The sequence below is a fragment of the Pocillopora verrucosa genome, chromosome 2, assembly GCF_036669915.1.
Source record: "Pocillopora verrucosa isolate sample1 chromosome 2, ASM3666991v2, whole genome shotgun sequence".
NCBI classification, from domain to species: domain Eukaryota; kingdom Metazoa; phylum Cnidaria; class Anthozoa; order Scleractinia; family Pocilloporidae; genus Pocillopora; species Pocillopora verrucosa.
Window position 1 is genome coordinate 6,699,292 of NC_089313.1, and position 21,614 is coordinate 6,720,905.

Sequence of the window (21,614 nt, forward strand, 5' to 3'; positions counted from 1 at the left end):
CCGGCTGAAACGTTGACCGGTAGTGACTGGAACGGAAATATATATGGACTCAGATTTTTTTAGCAGTGGTGGTGAATGGCTATCAACGATTAAGTCGTTTTGCTTAAGGGTCGTTTCTTTAACGACCACTTGTTAGCTATAAAAGCGTCTTAGGTCGTTTCGCCAACGTTTTAGGTTATTTCACCAACATCTTTGGTGCTTTCAGCCACTGGCGCTTTCTTTCAAATATTTCAAAGCCAATCAACTTTAAACCAGCTTATACCTCGATACCATGGGTCGAACGAGAATTTTCCGCATGGCACGTGCTGTGCGTTTCACTCAGTTTGGTCTCATTCACCGTGGACGAATGAAAAGCTCCAAATTTATCCCTTACTTTGTATCGAAATGACTTGAGTTGTGTCAAATCGATGGTTCTGCGCGTATCTTATCGACTTTGTCGATAAGTATCGAATCGACTTAAGCTTGGCTTGAATCGAATCGCTTTAGATGTTTTTATGGGTAATTGACGATCACTGCCACCAAAGCTCGGAGGGGCTGGATAACTTTCCAAACGAGCCAACTCTCAAGCGTACAGAAAATATCCCCGGCCTCGCATAGTTTGCCAAGTCCCCTAGACGAAAGGAAATTTGATTACTCTTTCTTTTACCACTCTCAAAACCTGTTTTTTAAACCATTTTTATTATCTTTTTACTCTTGGACAACTTTTTCTCGATAACTCGGTTACCACCGGAAGGAATGCGTGATTTATGATTTCCTCATGTTGTCCGGCGTTCACACTCTCGTTCTTTCTTACGTGATATGTACTTCTAAGACCTGATATGGGCTCTATACAGTTTTCACGTATTATATGAGTGATTCATGACCTACGATAACCGCTAAATCTTGTATCAGTGTTGTATTTCCGAGGTGTCAAAGACATTGATGAGAAATCAAACATGAATAGCAAACCATCCTCGTTCATAACTTATGCCGCTCATTGTCTGGGGTGGCTAGGTTATGGGAAAAAATTGTGGTCGAGGCAATAAACAGCTGGGTACGAAAGTGCTAGCTGCGAAAAACGTCGCCGAAGGAGAGGCGGGGGCGAAAATTTCTTGAAACTTGCCGGTTTGGATTTCTCTTTAAAAAATTCCCCGAATCTAAGCAGCAGATCATTAAATCCTTACATCTCGGTATGAATATCTCCATAAAGCTAAAATGAAATGCTAATCAACGCATTTGTGATGACTTTATGTTAAGCGCTATAAAAGTTCTATGAATTCACGGTAGTTCTCATTATGTTATTGCCCAATCATGACCCTTCTTCTATGTTCGCTTGGAAAATTCGTTTACGTCACCCGTAAATTATGGTATTCCTTTGTGGTGCACCCTCTCCCAGGAGAAATCCAGGATTGTCCCTGTCTTCAATACCTGCCAAGTACTATTGTTTCTCAAAAGAGTCTTAACTGAAACGATTCACGTAATTATCATAAATCGAGTACCTAGTCAGTTATCGAGACGATTTTTATCGAGTTAATTCTCCCCGTTTTACTGCGACCGATCCAAGTACGCTTTGCCTGTGTGTAACACTGGGGAAACGATACATTACTATTAGATGCTGCACATGCCAGTGAGATATATCACAGCATGGAATGTTCCTGTTCTGTTCTGCATTTGAAGACCTCTTTGAAGTGACCAGCAGGCCAAGCTTAACGCGTTTGAAGTTTAAGTAACGAGTCCAAAGTCGTGTCGTAAGGAACACTGAAAAGTGTTTGTCTTTTGTCGAGCACTTTCACATGATGAGAGGACTAGAAGTGGTTTTGTTTGTGAGTGTGATCTTCGAGCTTGGGTGAGTGTCGATAGAAATGATGTGATTTAAAATGGAAAACATTCCATCGCGCATGCAAAATGCCTATTGTTCTCGAGCCATTTACTTGCAGTAGCGAAAAAATTCTAGATCCGTAATAGAAGCAGCGAGGCGTACACGAGATGGTTTTAATTGGTCGTGATTTTGTGCCCCTTCCCTTGGGGAATAATGGCATAGCTCATTAACTTATCAGGGCTGGGTTAAGAGACAAAGGAATAAAGGGGGTAAGTTTCTAAAGAAAATGTGTGCTACGTCGGTGGGAGAGTGTAACAGGGTAATTTAGTATTATCAATTGACTTGATAACGGAAATTGGCCACAGTAAAGAGTTTAAAAGCTGATATTTCGAGCCTTAGCCCTTCGTCAAATTTATCTTTCAAATCGGCACTCTTAATCCCCGCGGTATCAACGAGCGATTTTCATTCAGTTAATTTTTTTGTAAAGTTGTTTTCCCGTCACCACATTCCCACTAATAAAGCGTAGCTCCATTTTCTGCACAAACATTTTTTAAACCCATACACAATCCTCAGTTCCTCCAATCCCTCTGACGAAGGGCTAACGCTCGAAACGTCACCTTTTAAACTCTTTATGGTGGCCAATTTACGTTATGAACTCAGTTGATAATGCTAAATTACCCTGCTAAGAGACAAAGGCCGCGCAAAAGTTATTCTTTGTGCTATTGTTTCGTCTTATCACACATCTACCCGATGATTTTTAAAGCTGGCTATTCAATGTACTTAAGCTTTCCAAAGGCGGTTCGCGCATGAATTTCTGCCAAAGGCAATTGCATGCCAAAATCTTGTTGAAAATTGTGAAATCAACAAATATATCACGTCATTGCAATTTTTGCCAACAATTTTTCCCAGCTCCGAATCTGATTATCCGAAGAGTTTATTCGCTCGATTTCTTAGAAAACGCTTCAGGCGTGTAACTTAAGGTTTCTCCAAATCATTTTCCGTTTATGGAACCTGGAACATGCAAGTGAAAGCTTGATCCAAAGTTTTGTTGTTTTTGCCAGCAACTATTAAACTCACCTGTACTCTTTTTGTTATCAGAGTTGTTTTCCTCTTCGTTAAATTCAGGTCGAGTGAAACATCGGCAAAGTATTTGTACGCCCGTTGGTTCTCGTGCGAATCTTGTTTTCGTGAAAAATCCTTGGGTTTACCGAGTTCGGTTGATGCGTAAGATATGGTAATTGCTTTGTTTGGCCAAACGACGAATCCTAATGCAATGTTGATTTATTTTTTTTAAGGATGGGGATAAGTTCTACCCGAAAGGCATTTGGCAGAGAAAGCACGGCACAGAACATATTTTTGCGACGCGAGGGAGAGCGGCAATACGTTATCAAAGAGAAATCGAGTGAAGTCGATGATGGAGAGTTTTTACTACTACGTCCAAACTATTTAGCGTCGGAACCAGAGAACATACCCGCTGGAATGACAAACGTGAAGCATCCTGGCAGATTCTTAACTGCTGCTGTTGGGGATGGAATCTCGGACGACACGTCTGCCATTCAGGCCATCGTTAATCACGCTGCAAGTTCCAAAAATAATAAGGTATTCTTCCCTCGAGGTGAATACCTAGTAAGCAGTAATATCGCCATCCCTGGCCCGGTGGAACTTCACGGAACACAGAGCGGTATCGCAGTTATCAAGTCCTCAACTCCTTATGTTTTTCAAGTTTACAATGCTTCACCAGTGAAATCGGTTTCATTGAATAATGTGTACTTCGACGGAATTCGTGTGAATTTTGACGGTGGAGTCAATCGAGAAGTCCCTGGACCAACAGCTATGAGTAACGTTACCATAAACAGCTGTGTATTCTTTTCATCCGGAAGGCCAACTCCGAGAAACGCTGAGAGGGAGCAGTTGGAAATGATGGACCTTAGAAACAGTAATGTGTACAGAAACATCTTTTTGCGCGATTCTAATGCGTATGGAGTTGCTTCAAAATTTACCTTCACTGTGGGTGTAGAGGTGAGAGAAAACATATGTGGGCTGGATTTAGGCAAGATAGGCTGGTTAGCCACCAAAGTTGAGCCAGCATGGTACTGGCGAGATCAAAAACAAAAATTAGAATTCCTTATGACTCATTACAATCTGGAATCTGATCAAGGCTTCTTTCAAAGTTGTTGTTATGAAGAGTGCGACGAAAGGATGAGAATCGTGAAAAATATCTTCAACGGAAGCCCAAACACAGGTCGTTTCCGAGACCACGTGATGTACCTCAAAGGCTTCAATATGATGGAAGTTGTAAGTAATTACGTCAGAGGCTGGCCAGCGGGTTATTCAGGCGGCATTAAAGCTCGAAATGGAAAAAATCTATTGGTTGCCCGTAATTACCTCGACGACACAGGTATTTTTTTGTATACTCACAGAACAATCAATCCATGTCTCTTTAATGGTTTGAAGAACGTTGTCATCTACAGAAATCACATCGTGCAACGAACCAATCCTGGTCATCTCACAAGTGGTATCTATTATTACGAGCCCCATGATATTGGGATAGATTGGAACATCACTTACTCCGCTAATGTATTTGAGATCGTTGGAGTAAGCGACCCCACTAATTACATATGTATCTGGCTGACCAATGGCGATCTTTCTCAACATCACGTGCTCCAAGACAACTTCTATTATGGTACCAAAATGCCTGTGAAGCTGTATGCTGACGACAGTACTCCATTGCATGAAACAGAGAAAAACAACGATAGTATTACAAATTGGTACAACTATCCACTGTACAAGCTAAACATTCCCCCTTATTAGACAGTGCTAAATAACATCTATTGTTATTTGATTATCGAACTTTATTTGCATCGGTGATCGAAGAATTATCCTTTTTAAGATTACAGCGCTCCAGAAGGATTGAAGCGAGTGATGAAAGAATCAGTTTTTTCTAATGAAAATCAAAGTGTTCAGTTTAATTATAATCAAAGATGGAGCCGCTCTAAGTTAGGAACTTGCGCGAGCGGATATTTTTACCCGATTACTAAAGAACTTCAAGTTGGGGGTAACGTAACTTAAAGTTTGAGGTGACGCAACCATGTTTCGAGGCGACGGAACTTGGGGCGACCATCCAGGAGGGCAATTTGTCTCGTACCCAGGCCTTGTGCGGCCGGCCAAGCCTTTATATCAGTTACACGGTGGGTACGAGATTAGGGAACGACATCACCTGTTACACCTGTTACCTATCAAATACTATTTTATCTTCAAAATTTTAATTTCTTGAAAGGCACAAGAAAGTTCAATTGTGTGCAAGTGAAGAGAAAAGTGAATTTTTCTTTAACAAAAGGTATACTGGGGCACTTCAGTACGACATAAGGGGGGTCGGGAGAGTGGTAGCGAGCAGCCGATTGAATGACTGATTGATAACTTTATTTATCCACAGAAAAGAACTCCTTCAACTTGATTTATAAGTAAAACATCTAATTCTGTTTGGCTATTCTATCAAATAAAGCAAGATAGATTCTGTCATGCCTGAGGCTGCTTTGCACATTAACATGGATGTTGCTACTAGCCTTTGGTGATTTGATGATTAAGAGTGTGTCCACGAAAGCACCAGGCAGTCTTGGTACGTGCCATCTCACTGATTCCAATGAAACTTTGCCAGTTTCAAGGGTCTACTCCAAAACTCAAAAAGACAAACTGGTTTCTGTTTTGTTTTTTTCCGGGGGTTAAATGGACCACCCTCCCCCTCCCTGCATTCATCTCCCACGAAACGCGTGGGAGATAAATAAAAGTTTTTAACCTCATAGTTTGTTCCGTCAAAAACGCTTTTAATGTGAAGTCACGTCGACCTCGACAGAAAAGTTAGGCTCACCCTGTCAGAATCAACAGTTTGATAACGTAAATATCAAATAAGGTACATCATTGCGCTTTGATCACAGTAATGAAAAAATTTGCATTTGCTCACGCTCGCCACATTTATTCTTTGGAAAGTTATTTTACGGGAGGGCAATGTCATTTAGCTTGGCCTGTCTTGACTCTGACTGACGAAAATTGCCGACGATGCGGCGAGGTGAGCCCCATGAAATTATTGTCAAATGTTTTAAAAACTTTTTCTACCACAACAGAAACAAAAGCTGGTCGCTTACAAAATTTCAAAATGACTTCTAAATTTTGCTAAATCTTAATTTTCTCGTACAGGGCCAACGCACCTTCAATGGGTCTTTTATTTGATGTTTTACTTCTATGTAAAGATTAGTCTCTATAGCACCCAAATGACTCAACATCGCGAGGTCGGTTAATCAGGATTCTGAGAACTGTCTTCCGTATTGACCGTACACGATACGAAGGGGTCGGTGGTTTGAAACATAGCTCACGGAAAGGTTTCCAAACAAACGCGGCAAGAATTCATCTCTTTAATTTCCTTTTTGAAGCAGAGCGAAGTGGAGGAGGGAGGGGGGTGGGACGTGTAGGTTGGGGTAGGAATGAGAATTCCTCATGCGCACATGCGTGGACCGCATACAGACACTCCTACCACTTGCATCCTTTATCCCACCACCTTGCCGCCTTAACAATGAACAACTGTGCTATCTGTTTTACTCTGTAACCTGGTTAAAACAAACGCTCACAATATTTTCTAAGATTTCTCTCAAGCTGTCTTTTATTTTAGCGTCTTTGAAATTACTACATAATCCCTTAAGAAACTTTGCCAAAAATTGTATAAAGTGTGCTAAAAAACAAGAATATTTTGATTCCCTAAACAACATTTTGACGATAACCTGACTTAAAAACAATTAAATCACTATGCAAACATACTTTAACTCAAACATTACAATGCCTAAGTGACTTGTTGAACCAGTTTCAAAATATTGCTGCCGTCATTTTTCCACTTGATACTAATTAAGTTCTTGACCTTGAAAGCTTTTTCCACGGTTCTATTTGGAAATCCATTAATTTTTGTCCAATTTTTTAAGCACTCAGAAGTAGTACTGGAACAGACCAAAAGAAAAGCTTTTCCTAAAGATTTTACATAAAATAATTTAGGATTCTGTTAACGAAACCTATAACAAAAGGCTTTGTGAGAAAACCCTGTAAGACTTAACTGGCTCGTTTTTGATGCTTAAACTATTCTTTTAACTTTCCTGACTTCACTTCACTTAAGAGCCCTAAGTCAATAATGTTTCATGCTAATTATATCGGCCGGATAAGATAATTTTTGTGCCGAAAAAATATTCTCGGATACGTAAACAATACCTCCTTCTGAGAAGATCGGAAAAGAGAATGTAAAAAATTGAAATTAATATCCTTAATTTGAGGTTGCCCTTTCCTTAATTACACAATAAAATAACGGATAGAGTAGTTTCTCTACTTATTATATTTGGTTATCCGTCTAAAAGTCTCTAAGGTCTGTTTCCTTCGAGCTATTCTCATCTTCTTTCCTGTAACAAACGTAAAAAAAAACCAATTATAAATAACTTAATCAACATTTCTTAAATAAAGCAAATACAGTTCTACCAGGCGTAATACGTAGGCAAATGTACACTTGCATCTGATTAGCAGAGAGACTCTTTCGAGATTCTATATTTTACATCCAACTGGAAGAATAAATTGTTACTCTTTGAAAGAAATAAAAAAAGGGTATAAAACCGATTTGATATTCAAGGTGACAAAGGATCACCGCCGACAGTCAGCGACCAGTAAGTCAAAGCCACCTTCGCATCTAATTTTAACTTTAATTTATGAAATACCTGTCCTCACCGAGTCTTACCTCTGCTTGCCAAACTCGAGCCTCACATCATCTCCAATCAGCGTAAACGAAGCCCACTCAGACACTTTGGTAAAGCCGTTTTTTCTCATCCACTTCATGGCCTGATGAAGGGATTCACCGGCACTTTCTCCTTCAACAAGGTGTTTGTAGAACCGACTCATCAGCTGCTCTGTTGCTGAGTCTGAAATGGTCCACAGCGCAACCAACACAGAGCGAGCACCGGATCCTAAGAACGCACGGGAAATTTCTATAACTCCCTCGGCTCTTATCTCTCCACTTCCACTGTGAGAGCAGCTAAGCACCACCAGTTTAGCTCTGATTTTTACTCGTGAGACATCAGCCATCGTCAACACGTAAGCTTCCTGTGGTAGGATAACGTTTCGACCGTTATGAGCAGGAATGGGAGAGAGGGCAATTTCTCCCCTCTCGGCGTTACAATGGGCAGCAAAATGTATCAGGCTCACTGAACTTATCAGCTCAAGCACCGCCTGCTTAGTTGCTTTCTCGTCTACCAGAGGCGGAACACCCACCAATCGTCCGACCATCTCCGCTTCCTTTCTTGCACCTGGCAATGGCAGCAGCCGATCAACCTTGGGATTGCCTATTACCAAGGCACCAGTGTTGCTGTGATAATCCTCTGGACTATCTTGAATGATCTTGAGTGTTGTCAAAGAAGGAATGACACGGATCCTATGAGTCTCCGACAGGTATTCGGTCCCCTCCTTTTCACGGAGAGCAGCAAACGGAACTTGGTACAAACAGCGGTCAGGGACGATTATGACTTCAGGCTCCTCAAGCAAATCATCAACGGGGGCAATAAACATTTTGTAACACAAAGATAGACTTGAAATGACTCCTTCGTTCTCGTCCTCGTGTTCCTCCACGAGTCGCAATCTTGCTGAGCTCTTTTGCTCGGGGGAGAGAGGTTGCAAACAATCTGCCAAAAATTTACTTAAAGGCAAATCTTTGGGCAACCCAGCCTGAACTAGATTCTCTTCCACAGATATTCTTTTAAAGTGAAGGACTCCACTTGTTTTCAAGATCCACAAATGCAAATCATTTTTAAAGTAAGAATTGTACAGACAAGTACAGTTATCTTCCTTTCTGGAGATGTCTTCAATGCCAAATCAAGATTGTGGATTAGCAGAGATGTGCGTTTCAACCGAGTACTTCTCTGCCATCAAGTCTGATAGGCCTCTAGCTCGAACCAACTCCTCAACGTAAAGAGCATCCCGAGAATTTCCGGTGGCACAAAGCAACTTACAAAGCAGCTTGTGGGTAAATGTTCCTGAGTCCTCCAGAAATGATGTTTTGAACTGATCATTGGCGCCCAAGAAAGATCTCAGCTCCTCATACTTTTCAATGCACAGGTGAAGACACGAAAGGGAGGCTTTGATTTTATTTTGAAACAAATACCAAATAGAGTGCTCTTGAAGGATTTGGAACTCTTTTCTTCTGTCTCCAATATCTCTAGATATGGATAAAGCTTTCTCCAAACATACTTCCGAAGCTTCGTAATCTCCAACAGTTCTAGACACAACTGCGAGGTTTGCAAGATCTGCTGCCTCCCCTTCCTTATCACCAATTTCAGTTCTGATCACGAGCGCTTTGTGGAGATGCTCTTTAGCCTTGTCGTACTGCCCAAGAGAGTGAAACGCAGTTCCTAGCTTTCCATAACATGATGCTTCTCCTCTTCTGTCGCCAATTTCAGTTCTGATGGCGAGGGCTTTTTGGAGATACTCTACAGCCTTGTCGTATTGCCCGAGCGACTGAAACACAGTTCCTAGGTTTCCGTAGTCAGTTGCGTCTCTTTCTCTGTCGCCAATTTCCGTTCTGATGATAAGCGCTTTTTCGAGATACTCTCTAGCATTGTCGTATTGCCCGAGCGACTGAAACAGTTCCTAGGTTTCCGTAATCAGTTGCCTCTCCTTCTCTGTCGCCAATTTCAGTTCTGATGATAAGCGCTTTTTCGAGATACTCTTTAGCATTGTCGTATTGCCCGAGCGACTGAAACACAGTTCCTAGGTTTCCACAGTCAGTTGCCTCTCCTTCCCTGTCGCCAATTTCAGTTCTGGTGACAAGCGCTTTTTGGAGATACTCTTCAGCCTTGTCGTATTGCCCGAGCGACTGAAACACAGTTCCTAGGTTTCCATAACATGATGCTTCTCCTCTTCTGTCGCCAATTTTAGATTTGACGGCGAGCGCTTTTTGGAAATACTCTTTAGCCCTGTCGTATTGCCCGAGCGACTGAAACACAGTTCCTAGGTTTCCATAACATGATGCTTCTCCTCTTCTGTCGCCAATTTTAGATTTGATGGCAAACGCTTTTTCGAGATACTCTACAGCCTTGTCGTATTGCCCGAGCGACTGAAACACAGTTCCTAGGTTTCCGTAGTCAGTTGCCTCTCCTTCCCTGTCGCCAATTTCAGTTCTGATAACAAGCGCTTTTTCGAGACACTCTCGAGCATTGTCGTATTGCCCGAGCGACTGAAACACAGTTCCTAGGTTTCCGTAGTCAGTTGCCTCTCCTTTTCTGTCGCCAATTTCCGTTCTGATGAGAAGCGCTTTTTTGAGATACTGTTTAGCCTTGTCGCATTCCCCGAGTAACTGAAGCAACGCTCCTAGGTTTTCGCAACAGGATGCTTCTGCTTTTTTGCCGCCAATTTCGGTTGCTATGGCAAGGGCTCTCTCAACATGCTCCTTCGCTTTTAGATCCTTGGCAAGTCTATAAAGCATAATTCCGAATCTTGCGCAGGCTCTTGCTTCGCCAATTTGTTCACCAGCTAGTCTCTTGATATTAACTGCTTTTTTGTAAAGTTGTTTTGCATCTGTAAACCTGTTTTGACTCTCAACAATCTCTGCAAGAGTTAAGCTTACATCTCCTTCTCTTTCTAAGTCACCAGACTCGCTGAATAAGACAAGCAGTTTCCTGCCGTATCTTTCCGCACTTATGTAGTCAGAGATACGACGATAAGCGTTGAAAAGAAGTAAATTGAAGGCGCTGTAAAATTGTAGCAGTAGTGTATTAAATTGGTCTTTGCTGTTTTGATCGGTTTTATTTAGCAAAATCAAACATTCGCTGCATATCTCAATGGCTTTCTGAATGCGATCTGAGTTGAGCAGGAACAGGGCAACTAGAAAGGCGATGTTCATGAAAGCTATCATGGCTTCTGTCGTTAGGTTTCCATTGCCATCCTCTCCTGTTATAAGGGAAACGTTATTTTAATAACAAAAGTTAACAGAGTGACTCTGGATTCACAATAAGTCACTACAAACGGGAACCTATATGTGAAGTTACCAAAACGGGCTGGAAACTTTTTGTAACGAGCTGAAAGTGTTAGAATTCATAATATCGAATTAAAACAAAAAATAATAAGTGAAGAAGACGCGTGGATAAGTACAACTGGAGCACATTAACGGATCACATTCGGTGAAACTTGTTTCTCTCTTTAAAGGGTAAGCTATCTTTGCGTGACAATCGACCCCTGGTCTTCCGAAGACACGGTCACGGTCACGGTCACGGTGAACTTTTATTTTTCTAGCGGGTGTGATTTGCGAAATCGAAGCCAAAAATACCAAAAAAAAAAACTAAGTGACTGTATTTCGGTTTGGAACGTCACACTTTCTAACCAATGATGGATTTGAGCATCCAAATATGAAACATCTTGCTCTGTTTAACGGGAAACGTCAGGCTTCAGTATTCATCTCTTTTGGACCGGTTGGATTTGCAACACGAGATCGATCAGATCGAGAGTACAACTAAAGCTTCTGTCTTTAAACAGTAAGCTTCTTGTGGGTGGAAATTCACCCATTGTGCTCATAAACTTTTCATTTTCTTGCGGGTGTGATTTGCATCGAAGACAACAATAGTAACTATTATAATAATACTTAAAAAAAATAATAGTAAAAAATAAAAAAAAAAAAGGACGGAGTGGATCTGTAATTTGCTCGAAATAAACCACTCACTCACTCACTCACTCAACACCATCACTGGTGTTACCTTTGAAGGCGTTCATCCAGTGACTGAAATATGGCAACAAGAAAATTACATTAGAGAGAGAGTGAGGTAGCTTGACTCTCAGTAATAATCAATAGTTATTGCAAATAGTTATTCATATTTCTTTTGAGGAGGGGAGAGAGGTGGGGGAAATGGACTGGACTACAGTTACGTTGTAGGATCCCTGCATCCAGTAGGCACTCTCCTGAAAACTCCCAACGGAAGTTCGCGCTGATTTAACATTTTTGTTTCCTCTTTTCCTCAGACAATTGCGAGAAACTTGCAGCTAGAGGGCACTAGCACCGAGCGATTATGTGAAAGATGAAAATTATGTATGACTAAGGTTCTTCCTTGTCTTCGAAAAATAGCAAAGAATTGCAAGCTTGACAAGCTTGCTTCCCCTTTAATTTAGTATTGATGTCAACATTACGTGATTTCTCGAGATTCGGGAAATTTCATTTTCCAAGTTTACACGGTCAAAGCCAAACAAGTCGCATTTGAGAACGATGGGCTCACTGTAGTAGAAGGAGGGTCTCAATGGGGTGATGGCTTTTACGGCTAACGGCTAAAATTTTGGCCATTTAACGGCTGACAGATAACATTATTCCATGAGTTGTAGCAAAATATTGTTGTCGCAAGCTATTACCAAGTAACGAGCTTAATCTTCGCACAACAAGCCATGGCTTAATAGTATCAGGAAAGGACAGGACAAATTAGTAATTAGCAATTGCCTTTGGAATTAAAAGGTTACTCATACCTCAAGTAACCGTAAAGTTAAAGCTTTAGTTACGGTAAAGTTATTCTAACAAAACAATACAAAATTATCAATGTCGCAGCAGATACTTCTGAAAGTGAAACGACAAAAACATTTTGCACTTTTCCCCTAAAAACATCTTGACTAATTTTAAAACCACATAATACTGTTCTGCACGTTTTTGACCGTATAAGAGATATAGAAATGTTTTGGTTGTCATTTTACCAGTAACCTGATAACGTGATGGAAGTAAAAAGATTGCAATCTCCCTTCTCCCACATTTATAAAAGGATTTAATTATGAGTTTGTGAAATAGCAATGACAAAATATTTAGATTTCAAAGGGCATGTTGTTGGAGCTCATTTGAAAGCCTCACAATACTTTTCAACTAATTTAACGGCTGGGCTTCGTAAACTAATTACATCTGAAAAGTAATTAAGCGCAGTGATCAGTTACACTTCCTTATAACATCTTTCTTCGTGAGCACGCGGTCATAGACTGACCTCTCTTCTTATGCGAGACCTTAGTACTTTCACAAAAAGCGAACAAGGTCACGTGAATTACTAAAGAAAATTATGGACACTGGAAAACCACGAACTGTAACACTGCGAATATCCTCTGACAGTAGTAAAGGACAGTCCGCATTATAAATATGTCTTGATATAGGATTCATTTTAGTTTTTGGCCACGTGATTGTAGAAACCATCATTTTCTCAAATTAAACGATGCTGAACAATCTTAGCTGATGAGGTTGAAATATATTGTATAAAACCATAAAGGTTTGAAGAAAGCTATTTAACGGTGGAGATACGAAGCATCCGTTCAACGGAAAAGTACGCTTATACTGTGTATGTAAAGACAGTGAATTTAAGAAAGTTTCAGTTTCTCTGAAAAAATTAAAACATCTCTCTTCGTGAGCGCGCAGCGTCATAACTTGTCTTCTTATGCGAGACTCTGGCGCTTTAAAAGACAAAGAAACAAATTACGGCCTTAAGAAAAATATGTAACGCAGAACCTAGCCTGCAGAGCAGGCGTAATTTAAGCTAGCAAATGCTTAGTTTTTTCATAACGAATATTATGGCCGCCATCTTTGATTTTAATGGCAGCGGAAGGCTGAGGAGAGGAAAAATTTATACCAAGGGGGCGGTCGACGGTCAAAAATAAGGAGAGCGGTGGGGGTAGGGGAGTGAAGAGTAGTGGGGGTAGGGGGCGGGGGAGGGGAGAAAAGACTTAAAAAAAAAAACGGTCGGAGTGGCTCGGGTAACTTGCTCGAAAAAAACTACCTCATTGGTCTTCCATTTAAAGGCGTTAATCCAGAGACTGAAATATGGCAACAAGTAAATGACATCAGAGAGAGTAGCTTGACTTTGCTTGACTTTTCAGTAATAAATAATAGTCATAATCAATAGTTCAACATATTTCTTTTGGGAACAGGCGAGAAGTGGAAGAAATGGACTGGACGACAGTTACGTTGTAGGATCCGGCACTGCAAGGCACTGACTTTTTGTTTTCTCTTTTCCCCGGGCAATTTCAAGAAAATTGCCACTGGAAGACACTAACGCCGAGCGATTATTTGAATGATAAAAATTCAATATGGCTTAGGTTCTTCCTTCTTATCGAAAAGTAACAAACAATTGCAAGCTTGACAAGCTTGCTTCCCGTTTAATTTAGTATTGACGTCAACATCAGGGACCTTAAGCAGTCAGGATGGCAACGCCTAGGAAGACTTCGATCAAAAAAATGAATTTCTGCCTTTAATTAAATTTAAAAAATGGCTGCATGTGTTTACCGTCTCATACGGCACCACACCTCTACTTCAGCATAACGTAATAAGAGAAGCGTTGAGTTCCAAATGGAAATTAAAATAATTTGCCGTCGCGGTTTCGGTTCGCAGACGACGCAAGTTGTGGTGATTTCACGTTGTTGTTTTGCATAGGACGGCAAAGAAATGTACAAAGTTTTCAAACGCACGTGCTGAGCTATTGTTCTGCCAATTAGATCTTTTGTTTTTTCATGTCCTCGTTGCCGTCGCTGTCGTGGTTTGCTTAAGGTCCCTATTACCTGATTTCTCCAAATTCGGGGAAATTTCATTTTCCAAGGCTACACGGTCAAAGCCAAACAAGTCGCTTTTGAGAATTATGGGCTCACTGTAGTAGAACGAGGGTCTTAATGGGGTGATGGCTTTTACGGCTAGAGGTTAAAATTCTGCCTATTTTACGACTAATGATTAACATCATTCCATGCATGAGTTGTTACCAGAAATTTTTTTTTTGAGTTTAATTTTGTTCACAACTAACAGTTAAAATTACACAATTTTTACGCTTAACAGTTAAATTTTTTTGGCCGTTTTATGGCTCACGGTTAACCTTCTTAAGACCCTCAATCAAACACAGTTACCGCCAATTTTTGATTTGAAAAAATTAAAACTGTGATCAAAAGTATTTAACAAAACTACTGAGAATAGCAACTTGATCAAGTGATTGTGGAAACCATCAGTTTCTTAAATTAAAAAATGCTCAACAATCTTAGCTAATGAGGTTGAAATATACTGAGATATATTGTATAACACCATTACGGTTTGAAGAAAGCAATTTTACGGTGAGGATATGAAGCATCCGTTCGACGCAAAAGTATGCTTATCTAAATAACGAATGAAAAAAAATTGTGAGATTCGATTTTAAGTTTCGCGTCACGCATGATTCGTTTTTTGTCTGATTTCTTTCATTTTCCCTTTAAAGTTAAGACACTAATTTCTGACCGCGAAAAATATTTAAAATTAAAGTGAATAAAGTTTAGTGGAGATATGGACGTAAGTCTCTTAATTTAGAGAGAAATGGTATGTTTATTGTTTATATAAAACAAGGATTTGAGTATTAGTTTACTCAAATATTGATGCTAACAAATCTCTTCTGTCATCACTAGCGTTTAATCCTATTTCATTTTTTGGCTAAAGCTTCGTTTTAGTCGACTTCCCCTCCACGTCCATCCTGAGGAAACACATTACATTAACTCAGAAATTCTTGCAAATGAGTCTACTTATTTTGAGGTATAATGCATAGATTTGGCCAAGCCCAAAAGTAGAGCGCGTATTTTAATGGATTTCAATCCGTAACTTCAATTTTTGGGGGTCTCCATAAAATAGCTTGCAGCGAGAAGTCGAACATTTTCAAAAAAAGGAACGAACTGAAGATTGTGTAAACCGTTAAAAAGTTTTCCAACAATATGCAACCAGAAAATGCAAGGACTCGTTTAATATTGGGGCATGTATGGACAAGTATGCGAAATTGCAGTCTCCACCTCTAAAACACTGCTAGTGCTCATAAAGCACGACACACATCATCCCATATCTCAGATATTTGGTATCCAGAAACGCAGAAGGCGCTCAGAAACGTACTAAGCAACTGGATTAAACGAGGCAGTACCTCTGAAAACAACTATAGGGGGGCAAAATGAGACCGCGAAACTGAAACAGGCGATTTTGCTCTCTAACAATTAACACCTTGGATTTTCTCGCCAGATGAAGGAAATGCCAGGCAGCAACTATTTTCCCGCCATCTTTCACCGTGATAAAAGGTGAGTGGAAGAGCTATTTTGAGGAAGGTGAGTAGAAAGCACATCACTGTTATTTGTTTTACTCATTTCCCACAATCAAGAAAACGTTAAAGGAGTTATTGCTCTAATTTCAATCTCAATAAAGGTTTTGAGCTGATGACCTCAGCGATACTGGTGCAACTCTCTACCCGTACGGGCCTGAATTTTTTTCAGGTCTTATTTCAACTACTACTTCAGTAGTGTTCATAGCTACGAGGATCGCTTCTATCTGTTTCTTCACCGCAGTGCACGTATATGATTTTCATATATTTCCAGACGTAAAGGAGTTATTATTCTAATTTCAATCTCAATGCTACTTGTTACAACGATATCTCAACAACGTCTTATCTTAAATTGGAATAAACAATCACGTGAAAATTATGGCATTTGTTTTGTCAGATGTCAAGATCAGTTTACTTTGCGACGCATATCATTCTTGAAAAATTAATTCAAGGCTTAAAACTGCCATTTCAAATGAACACTCAGACATACTCTCTAATAATCTTTGTCAAGGCACTGAACCACTTACATGGAATTACTTTAGTAAGATTTTTATAACCACAGGTTACTAACAAACTCATTTACACAATTAAAGTGGAAACATTTCAATTTATTCTCACACATGGTCTTCATTTAAACCAAGAAGGTGAGTGTTAGTTTTACAACAGAATGTTAACTTAATTAAACCACAATTATTAAACTAGATTAAGATTTAAATGTTTGTAAGATTACATATGCATAATAAATAAAATGCTATTCAACAAATATATTCTGCAACCACATGACAAACCTTTTTTTAGATGGTCAATTTAGACAAAATATTTTCACAACACATCTGTTCCTTAATGTTGAAATACAATACTTTTTCCCCTCATTGGGGAACTTTCCCCTCATTGGGGTTTACTATTTATATCAAAGATGGTGAAGATCTACCCAAAGGACCACCTCCTTTAGGTGGAGATTAGGTAAGTGTTGACTGGAAAATAAAATTTTCCTTTTATTCCATAATGCCATGATTCCACGAAATGTAATGCACCTGTAAACAATTTATAGTCTACCCTCTCTTTAAGAAGTTGGAAAAGTGACATCATGGCCTCCTTGAAACACAATTTCACTTTTAAACTCTGTGCAATGAAGTTTTGTTAGGTTAGCTCATTGTATAATGCTTTACCTTGATTTAAATAAAATACTTTTTTTTCAAATTGACAATTACATACGTTTAGTTTTTATACAGTAGATGATGAAGATCTATCTGAAGGACCACCCCCTGCAGGCAGTGATTTAGGTAAGTGTCAACGGTAATATTTTCTTTTCTTCTATAATGCTATGATTCCACAAAATGCTATGCACCTGTAAACAGTGAGTAGTCTTTCACCTCTGTAGGAAGTTGGAAAAGTGACACCATAGCCTCCTTGAAATACAACTTTCCTGTTAAAGTCTAAGCAATAAGAAATGATGTCTGGTTAGCAAACTGTTTTTCCTTTGACCATTTCCAGTAAAGTAGAAGTTCATAATTTTGCAATGTTACCATCACTTGGTTCAATATTGTCACTTCAGAGAAACCTTTTCTAATACAATTATAGAACTCGTGCAGTATTTTTAATAAACTTGTTCAAACCAAGTATTGTTTTTTTCATAAAATAGATGTGGACAAGAAAAATAATAAAATAGAGAAGGGGAAGAAGAAGTGGAATGGTGAAGTAAAGTAAACAGTAACCTAACAACAACTGACATTACAATAAACTGGGCTAACATTTGTTTTAGATGCCATTTTCCACAGTATTTAGAAAATCTTTAATTTATCATGCTCATGCGAAAAGAAGTTAAATTTTAGAAACAGTATGGAGCCCAAGAAATATTTTTCAATCTGTAACAAACAGAGATTATTCCATGGAAAGTGTGCACAAATGAGATTTATTGCATCAAACAAAAATTGACATGTGAGCCTAATGAACTAGTGAATTTTTTTGATCACCGCGACAAGTGGATAAAAAATAAGTTTTTTTCTTACTGTCCAACAAAGATTGGAAGCTAACGACTGTGAAAATACATTGTTCGTTTCATTAGAGCCACAAATGATACTACTAAACAGTGTAAATCCTTATTTGTATTAAAATAAATTCCATTTCTTAACAATTCTCAAATAGAAGATTAAATAATTTTTCAAAGATTTAAAGGTGAGAAGGAAAAAAAAAGGTGATACTATATGATTATTTTTGACTGTTGACAAAGAAATTAAAATTTAATAGAGATCAAATAAAAAACCCTTTGAAGGTCCATTGCAACAGTTTCCAGCACATACGCATATACAAAGACTGTTTTATTTCCAATCCAAAAAAAGCTGCCATAAGCAGGCATTGAAAGATAAAAATACAAATAGGGATTTTAGGGCAAAAGGGTAATTTATTTAGATCTTATGAGTATAGTTGTCAGTTGGGTAACATCTCCTTGCAAGTGCATTGCCTTACCTCAACTTTTCATTTTTTTTTCTATCAAAGAAATAAAAAAATGTTTCAACTTAGGAGAGAGAGGCCACTCCTACACGGTGGATTTGGTGACCATGCCCACCACGTCAACCATATTAAAAATATAAAATATGAATCAAAATGAAATCAACTGTCTCTCATTCATTTTATAAATGTAAATTTGCAGCAGATTAATTCAGCCATAACTGCAAATGATAACTTCTTACCAAGCCTGAGGGCCATACAAGAGAACATTTTCCTGAGTTCATCACAAAAACAACGGATGGCCAATATTCCTCAGTAGAATTTGAGCAAGAAAATTTAGCAAGTGATTCATCACATTACAACTGGACTAAACTTTTTAGTTTTAAATTTGGTGCCTTTCAAAACAAAAATACATGGATTATGATCGTTTCACAGGAAACGGTCTGCATGGAAAAGTGCAGAACAAGTAAGAACCAGATCAGTGCTGGTAATTACCTCCATACTACCTTAGTTATTCGGTTATAGGGTGCACTCGGCTATAAGACGCACCCCCAATTTGGCAATTTCATTATTGCATGTTTTCAAACTGAAAATACCGCTAAAATACTTGGTTATAAGGCGCATCGTTGTTTGGGGACTAAAGATCGGTCAAGTTTATTGTAAATTCTTTCATAAACTTACAAAAAAGCGAAAAAGTCGCGTATTGATTTTAGTTTACCGTTAATTAACAAAAGCAGAATTGTCGCACACGCGACCACGCGCACAAACAAAAGCCTTGATTAAACAAAAGCAAAATGTCACACACATAAACAAGAGCCGAAAAATGTCACACATTTAATCACAGTGATAAACAAAAGGCAAAAAAGGTCACACATTTAATGACAACCTATCGGTACACATTAATTTTTAGCCTTCCCTCTCGAGAAACATGGTTTTAAAGTATAAAAACAATTCGATCAACAAAATCAGTAGTCGCAAATTTACTTCACCTGGTGAACATTATCTTGCGAAGTCTACATTCAGCACAATCATGCCAAACACTCGCCATCATTCTTACGATCTCAACTTTAAGTTGAAAAATCGTAATTGAAGCTGAAGCTGTTAACAACAATCGAGAGATAGCGAGGGAATACGGAATTTCCGAATCAATGGTTTGGAAGTGACGCAATAGTAGGACATCTTGTATCACCTTGTCAAGCGCGCTTCCATGGGCCGTTACCGACCAAAAGATCCCGAACTTCATCAACCGTAGGCCGACTGGTTCAGTGATCAAAGGAGCCAAGGTAAGCAAATGCCTTCTTGTCTAATACATTAAAGTTCACACGGCAACCTGGACAATCAGACATAGTTTGATGCTACTCTGGTTTGCAGATTTAATGAATGTAACCGAAGTTACAATTCATAGACCAAACGTTTTTCTGACGAGGTGTAAATAAGCGTCAGGAAGCAAACCGCCATCGTCACGATCTAAACCTCCTCCCAAAAACATTCAAAAGGATGTTTTCAATGCACTTATAGCTCTCAAAAAGGATCCGGACAGGCTCGTATTATCTGCTGACAAGGGTAATTGTGTTGTGGTAATGGACAAACAGCAATATCACGACAAAGCTTTGACTCTGCTTAATGACAAGAGTACTTATGCTGTCTTAAACTCTGATCCTACCAGTAAAAAAAATGTTGCTTGATTTGCAAAAAGCTGGTAAAATTAGTGACTCTACGTACAAAATATTATACAGTAGTGACGGCTTATGTCCACGTTTTTATGGCTTACCTAAAATTCATAAACCGGGAATTCGTTTGAGACCAGTTGTCTCTTTTGTTAATTCTCCGACTTATGCAATTTCTGGTTTTCTTGCGAGAATTTTGTCGCCTGTTGTTGGGAATACTGATTACACTGTCAAAAATTCCTGCGAATTTGGGGATTTCATAAAAGATAAAACTCTTAACGCTTGTGAAGAATTAGTATCTTTCGACGTTGTTTCGCTCTTCACTAAAATCCAAATGGGCAAATGGCTATATAAAAACTTTTCTCCGTAACTGCCAAAAACCAGTTACAAATAGTAACGCTCTTGATGAAGACCAGAAGAATCAGCGACTGGTTTTGCTGTTATTCCTTACATACAGGGTGTTACGAATCAACTTATTCTACAACAGATGAACTCTTTATTCCAAGACAGGATTACTTCCATATTTCAGAGATCTAACTCATAGCCAATTGGCAGAGATTTTTCTGCATTTAAGAGTCGACAAGCTTCGCGCAGGGTGCATAGCACAAGTGGCAAGTGACCAGTTAAAAATTGAAGTATCGACATGCCCGCATGACACTCCCGCCATCTGCAAGGGATTTTAAACTTCTGTCTCCCAAGATCAGTTCTGGCCAGGATATACTTTTTGGCGATGTGATTTTGAATGTGACATTTCCACATCAGCGTGTTCTTGAGCTTTTGTAAAGCCGGAAGTGATCCTTTTCTACTGGAGCAGATAACTTCAGACACGTATTTCTCTAGAAGTTCGTCAGGTATCCTCTTTCCCCTCTTTTAGTCGTATTTTTAAGCTCTGTACGATTTTTTTAAATGTGAAGTGCTTCGGACTTATTTTTAGGATGCGCAACGCTTCTCCTTTTGCGAATCCTATCTTAACGCCACTTAAAAAGTGTTTATGTGCCGGCACGACTCCTGCTAGGCGTTGAGCTAGTATAAACGAATCTCTCCGCAGTTACCCGTATATTAACAAAAACAAATATGGAAGGTATTCTTAATAACTAAACCTTACAAAAGGCTTGAAAACACAAAAATTAAACCATATTTTAGTGGTTTGTTTAATACTTAAACTACTGTCTTAACTTTACTGAATTCGTTTTACTCAAAAGCCTTACATAGGTCAACATTGTTTCGTGCTTATTATATCAGAATATAATTTTTGCGTGAAAAACATAAAAAATGGTGAGTACCTAACCAGTACCTCCTCCTGAGAATATCAGAAAAGAAAGCACCAAAAATTGGAATAAATCTCCCCTAACCTGGGATAGCCCTTTTCTTTTAATGTCGATGAAATACCGGATAGAGTATTTTCTCTACTTATTTCTATTTAATTTATCCATCTAAAAGTCTTTTAACTCTGTTCCCTTCGAGTACTTGTCATTATTTACTCTATCGGGGTCTTTTTTCCTGCAAGAAAAAATTGAAATAACCCAATTTATTATTACCTCAATTAGTATTTTGGATATAAAGCAAACACAATTACACCAAGCACGATATATAAAAATA

General features: G+C 39.0%; 3 protein-coding genes across 18 annotated transcripts in view; 1 reads left to right on the top strand and 2 right to left on the bottom strand.

The window, feature by feature from the left end:
* The window catches only part of LOC136279032 (tetratricopeptide repeat protein 28-like), a gene marked incomplete at its 3' end in the record, with an annotated part of 66,197 nt that extends 54,829 nt beyond the window's left edge, over nt 1-11,368 (bottom strand). Inside the window, exons 1-3 of the mRNA XM_066162386.1 lie at nt 11,365-11,368; nt 10,234-10,756; nt 9,925-10,113 (exon numbers count right to left, since the gene is read on the bottom strand). Of these exons, the coding sequence (XP_066018483.1) occupies nt 9,925-10,113; nt 10,234-10,756; nt 11,365-11,368 (716 nt within the window). The remainder of the gene's footprint in view (nt 1-9,924; nt 10,114-10,233; nt 10,757-11,364) is intronic.
* Nucleotides 1,776-4,609, top strand: LOC136278906 (uncharacterized). Its single transcript, XM_066162083.1, has 2 exons — nt 1,776-1,825; nt 3,094-4,609. Exons 1-2 carry the CDS (start codon nt 1,776-1,778, stop codon nt 4,607-4,609), a joined length of 1,566 nt encoding a protein of 521 aa, XP_066018180.1.
* Nucleotides 11,369-20,178: 8,810 nt separating the features above from the next.
* LOC131793310 (tetratricopeptide repeat protein 28-like) overlaps nt 20,179-21,614 on the bottom strand; it is a 29,829-nt gene continuing 28,393 nt past the window's right edge. For 15 of the 16 annotated variants that reach the window (XM_066162907.1, XM_066162892.1, XM_066162906.1 and 12 more), the window contains one exon: nt 20,180-21,515. In XM_066162907.1, coding sequence (XP_066019004.1) covers nt 21,493-21,515 — 23 coding nt within the window. In that variant the 3' untranslated portion in view covers nt 20,180-21,492. Of the gene's footprint in view, nt 21,516-21,614 lie in introns of all 16 variants that reach the window. The other variant, XM_066162896.1, reaches the window with a different exon arrangement.